Source organism: Notolepis coatsorum (assembly GCF_963971535.1).
Source record: "Notolepis coatsorum genome assembly, contig: SCAFFOLD_4131, whole genome shotgun sequence".
Lineage (NCBI taxonomy): Eukaryota > Metazoa > Chordata > Actinopteri > Aulopiformes > Paralepididae > Notolepis > Notolepis coatsorum.
In genome coordinates this window covers 1-7,500 of record NW_028174120.1, presented here as the reverse complement: position 1 = coordinate 7,500, position 7,500 = coordinate 1, and the positions used below count along the sequence as shown (strand labels likewise).

Below are 7,500 nucleotides of genomic sequence, written 5' to 3'. Positions count from 1 at the left end.
TCACCCCAAGAGCGCTCCTTAATTGCTGCTGGCCTGACTGGTCTTACTGGGCTTGAAGCCTGACTGGTCTTACTGGGCCTGAAGCCTGACTGGTCTTACTGGGCTTGAAGCCTGACTGGTCTTACTGGGCTTGAAGCCTGACTGGTCTTACTGGGCTTGAAGCTTGACTGGTCTTACTGGGCTTGAAGCTTGACTGGTCTTACTGGCTTGCAAGCCTGACTGGTCTATCTGGGCTTGAAGCCTGACTGGTCTTACTGGGCTTGAAGCCTGACTGGTCTTACTGGGCTTGAAGCCTGACTGGTCTTACTGGGCTTGAAGCTTGACTGGTCTTACTGGGCTTGAAGCTTGACTGGTCTTACTGGGCTTGAAGCCTGACTGGTCTTACTGGGCTTGAAGCTTGACTGGTCTTACTGGGCTTGAAGCTTGACTGGTCTACTGGGCTTGAAGCCTGACTGGTCTTACTGGGCTTGAAGCTTGACTGGTCTTACTGGGCTTGAAGCCTGACTGATCTTACTGGGCTTGAAGCCTGACTGGTCTTACTGGGCTTGAAGCTTGACTGGTCTTACTGGGCTTGAAGCCTGACTGGTCTTACTGGGCTTGAAGCCTGACTGGTCTTACTGGGCTTGAAGCCTGACTGGTCTTACTGACCTTTTCCTGGCCCTGGGCCCAAGGACCATCATCCTTACTGTTGGACCCTGTTAATGTAACCTCTATGTGTGTACTAATGCGAGTGCACGTGCATAGAGCTCTATAGCCTACTATGCTCTCATTCTAGTGAGTTGGGAATATGGCTCCCGTGACAATTTTGCTTTTAGCGGGGAGAGGGTGGATGAATGGACGACAGTGGTAGAGTGACCTCATCCGACCCAGTCCAGTCAGGCCTATATCTTTCTCAAGTCACACACACACACACACACACACACACACACGCACGCACACACGCACGCACACACGCAGGCACACACACACACACACGCACACACACACACCCTTTTCAGGACATGAGTAGAGAGCCCACAGGGTAGCAGTGTCTCGTTGCCTGGAGACAGACTACCTATTCCAGCCAGACTACCTATTCCAGCCAGACTACCTATTCCAGCCAGACTACCTATTCCAGCCAGACTACCTATTCCAGCCAGACTACCTATTCCAGCCAGACTACCTATTCCAGCCAGACTACCTATTCCAGCCAGACTACCTATTCCAGACAGCCACTGCTCTCAGTGTCTGAGACTGGCCGGACCCAGGACTGTTCTACTGAGAGGAGATTGGGGGCAGTGGTGGTCGAACATATCTATGTATTTGCACGTAATGCACGTAATGCACTTATGTCCCATTTTGTTCAGTACTTGTACTTACTCGAGTATTTTCCTTTCGGGAACTGTGTACTTTTACTCCACTACATTTCAAAGTACATTTTCAAAAGTGTGAAAACTTTGAAATAAAAGTGCAAGACATGGCACAAGATGATGAACATTTCTAAACCAGCAATCCTAAGAGAACATAATCAGAGCAGCATAACTGGACCACTTTAACACTTTCACACATGTATTGACCGATTTACTTTTGTTCCTAGTTTATAATCAGTTAAAGAAAATGTTTTATTTTTTGAGTTTCAGAGTTTTATTTGTATTGCCTATATTTATTATCTTTCTATTACCCTGCCCATATCTGTAACCCCCCCTCCCCACTCCCCATGCCGCTATACGGCCGAAATTCCCAATGGGATCAATAAAGGAATATCTTATCTTACCATAACCTTCATAGGTCAATAGATCGAGGCTTGAACGCTTCCAAGCACTGAAATAAAACGTCATATATAACGTCATATATAGAGTATGTTCTTTTACTGTTAATACCCTTTCACTACCACACTACAGAAGGTTAACCTTTCACTACCACACTACAGACCGTCTATACCGTCTGTAGTGTGGTAGTGAAAGGGTTAACATTCTGTAGGGTGGTTGTGAAAGGGTTAACCATTTGGTAATGTGGCATTGAAAGGGTTCTGTATTGTCGCAGTGGAAGGGTTAACCATTAAGGTAGCGTGGCAGTGAAAGAGTTATTAAGTACATTCAATATAAAATACTTCTCTACTTTTACTACTTTAATCTGGATAAATAAAGAGTACTATTTTATCTGGGTATTTCTACTTTGACTGAAGGAACTGTGACTTGTTCCACCACTGGAAGTGACCACACTATGACCCCAGACCCGGGCTAAAACCAAAGACAATTTCTGTTTAAATATCTCTCTCTCTCTCTCTCTCCCCCCCCCTCTGGCTTTTCTCTCTCTCACTCTCTCTCTCGCTCTCTCCCTCTGGCTTTTCTCACTCTCTCACTCTATCTTACCCCCTCACTCTCTCCCTCACCCTATATCTCTCTCATTCTCTCTCACTCCATCTCTCATTCTCTCTCACTCCATCTCTCACTCTCTCTTTCTCTCTCTCTCTCTCTATCTCTCTTTCTCTCTCTCTCTCTCTCTCTCTCTTCAAATTAAAATACAGAATAACTGTATTTGGCATGAAACGGTTGTACTATCTTAATATCGACCTCAAAAGCAACTAGATTCCCCCCCAAGCGTCGCACAGATGTTCAAGTTTCTTTATTAGTTGTCATACAGAAATACAGAATACTTTGCATGAAATGTTTCTTTCTGTTTTGCTCATGAGAGTGTGCTAGATAATAACAAGATAGTATAAATAAGTATAAGTATAAAATAGAAAGTCAAGAAGTCAAGTAAAAACAAGTGTAAACAACAATTGTTCAGTATACCTCTATATACAGTATGTACATCTGGTACAAAAATGGTGAGGTATAGCTTAGCGTGTGGTGCCACCTTGTGGTGGTGAGGTGCAATAAGGAATAAGGAATGAGAGATGTGCAATTCCCTTACCAATAATATAAATATAAAGTGTAAAGTGTAAAAGTGTAAAGTTAGGTAAAGTGGGTGCTACAGTGTGTTGTTTATTTAAAGTGAGTGTGTGTGCTGTGGGTGTGTTGATGGCCTGTTATTGTTAGGTGCCAGTTAGGGCCGTACAGAATAGTTTGAAGCTTTATTCATAACGTTGACATTCAAATTCTAAATCAACATTCGAATACATTTTTTTTTTAAACATGTATCATAAATGATGCAGCCTGTTTGGCGCTCGGCGCTCCATCAAGACGTCACCATCACCATCGTACCAACCGTGAGCCTGAGTGGATTATTTATGTTGACGAAACTGACGAGTTATATTTATTAAAGAAAGTTGGTTTAATAAAAATAAATACTCATTTAATCAGATTAATCACTTTATTCAAATTGAGGATTTTGTTTGAGGATGAAATAAAAAAAAATAATTGTAAAACGTCAATAGAAGCTTCGAATGTAAAAGTCGGCACCGCCCTGATTCCGGTCCACCGGGGTCACGCTCTGCACGTCTGTCCTCAGGTCCGTGGCGTTGAACAAGGCGCGTCTGAAGCGCATGGGCATCACCCACGTCCTGAACACGGCCCACGCCACCGGCGTCTACACCGGGCAGACCTTCTACGCCGGCATGAGCATCCAGTACATGGGCGTGGAGGTGGACGACTTCCCCGACTCGGACATCTCGCCCCACTTCAGGACCACGGCCGAGTTCCTGGACGAGGCCTTGCTCACGCACAAAGGTGAGCGCTCTGTCCAGCCAGCGGTGGACCAAGTGCACCGTTCCTCTACTGCAGGGACGTGCACAGGACTTTAGAAAGGCAGGTGCCCGAAAGGATAAAAGGGCATCAATTATTAAATGCAATGCGAGCGCGCATAACGCGCAAGCCCGATTTTTGGGGTTAATACATGTCTATGGTACATTCAGTTTCACCGATAGATGTCACCAAAACTACATAGTGTCCCTTTAATAACACAATATGCGCTCCAGACCAACAGCTGCGGGCGGCATGCCGAAATTAACACGCTGTGTTGACGAGAGCAAGAGAGAGAGCGAGAGAGAGAGAGCGAGAGAGAGAGCGAGAGAGAGAGCGAGAGAGAGAGCGAGAGAGCGAGAGAGCGAGAGAGCGAGAGAGAGCGAGAGAGAGAGAGCGAGAGAGAGCGAGAGAGAGAGAGAGAGAGAGAGAGAGAGAGAGAGAGAGAGCGAGAGAGCGAGAGAGCGAGAGAGAGAGAGCGAGAGAGACCGCATTAACTCACTTGTTAGTTGAAACGTGGTCCAGGTCAGGAGGGCTTGATGAAGTATTATGTCCACTGTCCCACAGTCACAGACTGTTGTCTTGATGTTTATCCACTGTCCAGACTGCATCCAGTCAAATAGCTTATTGTTAGCACTGTAGCTTTGTTGTTGTCAGCACACATTATCTCTCGAGATAAAGCTGGGAACGAGGTCACAGCACACAGGACATTCAGGAAGTCAAAAACGAATAGCGCTTGCCGATTGGTGCTAAGAACAGCAGGGCGGGTGCAAGCGCTGTGACGTAATTGGCAGACTCGACTGTCAATCAAAATTATTCTGTTTTCCATCAGAACGAATCCAGGCTGGAAGGACCTATTATTTATGAGAGGGGTGGCATTTCTCTCTCTTTCTTTACCTAATATTTAGATTCTATCGTGACATCTTTCATTTGGAAGGGCAGGGCAGTATATCTATATGTGCAACAGTAAAAGAAAATTTAAAAAAGAGGGTGGCATAAAAAGGGCACTTTCTAATGAAAAATGAAAAAGGCAGGTGCCCGGGCACCCCTTCACCCCTATGTGTGCACGTGCCTGCTCTACTGAAGTAAAAGAGTAGAAATACTCAGATAAATGAGTAAAGTAAAAGTCCTCCATTCAAATTCTACTTGAAATTTGCTTATTTGCCATCTGCCCTGGAGTTAGACGAGCAGATACCCTTTTCTTCTCTGTGCACGCATTAGGCGTAGGGAACAGCCGCACCGTTAGCCTAGCTTAGCGTCATTCACTGGAAGTCGGTGTGCCAGTGTAGCCGAGTTCCCAACAGTCACAAAATACACTCCAAATACAACTCCAAAACATTCCTGTAAACATTTTGTGACCTGTGTATTTACCAAACCACTGCTGCCTGGGCCCAGTGATTTCATCACCTCAAAAGCCCTGTTTAAAAAAAAAAAAAATTTAAACAGTGTGGCTGTTCCCTAAGCCTAATGCACGCACAGAGAAGAAAAGGGTATCTGCTCATCTAACTCCAGGGTCGATGGCATATAAGCTAATTTCCCAAAAAGTTGGCCTGTTCCTTTAAGTAAAAGTAGAGAAGTATTTGCTATTGAATGTACTCAAGTATCTTAAGTAAAAGTACACATTCTACATGACAACGACCTCTATAGGTTATGGTAAAGTGGTATGTGGTCCGCTTATGCTGCTCTGATCACGTCCTCTTGGAGTTGAGGTATATATATAATGTATGAAGTATGTATGTATGTATGAAGCACATTCTCAGGGGACTCATACAGAACCAAGCATTTCACTGTAATGTACATGTAATGTACTTTATATGTGACAAATAAAACAAAAGTGGAACTTGAATAACAGCGACTGTACTCTGCCTCCTCCAGGCAAGGTGCTGGTGGACTCCATGATGGGCGTCAGTCGCTCGGCCGTCCTGGTCGCCTCCTACCTCATGATCTTCCAGCACATGAGCATCATGGAAGCCCTGACCGCCATGAGGAAGAAGCGCGCCATCAACCCCAACGAGGGCTTCCTGAAGCAGCTGCGTCAGCTCAACGAGACGCTGATGGAGGAGCGCGACGATGACGACGACACCCTCAGCCAGTGCTCCGTCATCGACGCGCACGCCCGCGCGCAGATCTTCGGCGAGGCCGTCAACGAGGACGAGTCGACCGACGAGGACGAGGAGCAGAGCATGGTGGGCGTGAAGGCCCACTCCATCATGATGGAGGAGGAGGGCGACGCGGCCAGCACCGTGAGCAGCGTGGCCTCCTCCGCAGCCGCCGCCGCGCTCAAGAGCGGCGTGATCGGGATGAGGAACGGGCCGGACCGCCGGGGGCCGACGCAACCCCAAGAGGAGCTGGTCCTACCCGGGAAAGAAGGCGAGGAAGACGCGGAGGACGACGACGGCGTGGGCAGCATGATCCGCGAGTGGCAGAGGAGGAACGAACAGTACCAGAACGAGGACTGGTGGGCGGCGCAGCTGAACAGCGACGATGAGGAGGACGGAGAGGCGCTTCCCGGCGGCAGGAAGAGGACGGACGGCGGAGATGCGGACCTGGAGAGCGTGACCAGCGAGGACGTCCGCTCCGTGAAGGAGCGGGTGAAGAGGCGGCTGCGGCGCGCCCCGTCGGACAGCGTGTCCACCGCCAGCTGCAGCAGCTACTCCGACCTGTGGAAGCAGCGGCTGAGGGAGATCGAGGAGCAGGCCGCCGCCCGGTACCGCAAGAAAGACAAGGAAGAGGAAGACGACAGCGAGAGCAGCGCCACAGAGGGAGGAGCGCCGGCGAAGAAGAAGATCGACGATGAGCTCGAGAGCCTCATGTCTGAAACCAGCTCCATGTACAACTTCTGTCAGAAGAACAAGGAGAAGCTGACGCCTCTGGAGCGCTGGCGCGTCAAGAGGGTCCAGTTCGGCTGGAACAAGAAAGACCGGGAGGACGGAGAGAAGAGCTCGGTGTCGGGGGGCAGCGAGGTGGAGGCGGAGGCTCGGACGCCGTCCCTGGACGAGGTCAACCTGACGGCCTACCAGGCCTGGAAGATGAAGCAGCAGAGGAAGTACGGGCAGGAGGACAAGGGCGAGATCCTGGAGATGCTGCGCGGGGACAACTCCGCCACCGTCAGGCGGAGGCAGCGGCGCGAGGAGCTCCTGGAGCGCTCGCGGAAGACCCTGGAGGAGAGCCAGTCGCAGTGCGGCTGGGACAACGAGAGCCAGGTCAGCGGCGGCACCATCCCACTCTCTGCCTTCTGGGCCGGGGCGGGCGTCACGGGGGGCCCGCCGAGCGGCGCCAACGATGACACCATGTCGATGCTGAGCGGCAGGTCGTCCGTCATGTCCTCCGTGTCCCAGCTGCGTGGCGCCAGATCGGGTCAACCCATGGGCCCGATGGCCACGCCCCCCCTCCCTCCCATACTCCCGGTGCCCACGGTCCTGGGTCCCGGAGGTGAACCCATGGTCAACTTGGCCAGCATCCAGAACTGGATCGCTAGCGTCGTCTCCGAAACCCTGGTCCAGAAGCAGAATGAGATGGGCCTGAATCCTCCCTCGCGTGCCGGATCGGTGCTCGGCTACGGCGGCGGAGCGGCCAGCATGGTGTCCGGCCGGGCCGCGGACGATGACAAGGCCTCCTTGCTGAGCGGATGTTCGTACACCGGCGCGCTGTCCCGCGGCCGCGGCGACAGGGCGGAGTCGGTGCTGTCCACCGGCAGGGCGTCCCGCGTCTCGGGCCTCACCGGGACGGGCTCTGCCTCTGCACTGGGCTCCTCGCTGGGCGCTAGAAAGAACAAGATCACCACCACCAGCGTGCCGCTCTACAGCCTCTTCCAAGACCAGGTGGACCTGAACAAGCT

At 50.4% G+C, this 7,500-nt stretch overlaps 1 protein-coding gene across 1 annotated transcript in view; it reads left to right on the top strand.

Moving 5' to 3' along the window:
- The window catches only part of LOC311247631 (serine/threonine/tyrosine-interacting-like protein 2), a gene marked incomplete at both ends in the record, with an annotated part of 8,715 nt that extends 1,220 nt beyond the window's left edge, over positions 1 to 7,495 (top strand). The window contains 2 exons of the mRNA XM_084338652.1: positions 3,433 to 3,650; positions 5,538 to 7,495. Coding sequence (XP_084194778.1) covers positions 3,433 to 3,650; positions 5,538 to 7,495 — 2,176 coding nt within the window. The remainder of the gene's footprint in view (positions 1 to 3,432; positions 3,651 to 5,537) is intronic.
- Positions 7,496 to 7,500: the final 5 nt, after the last annotated feature.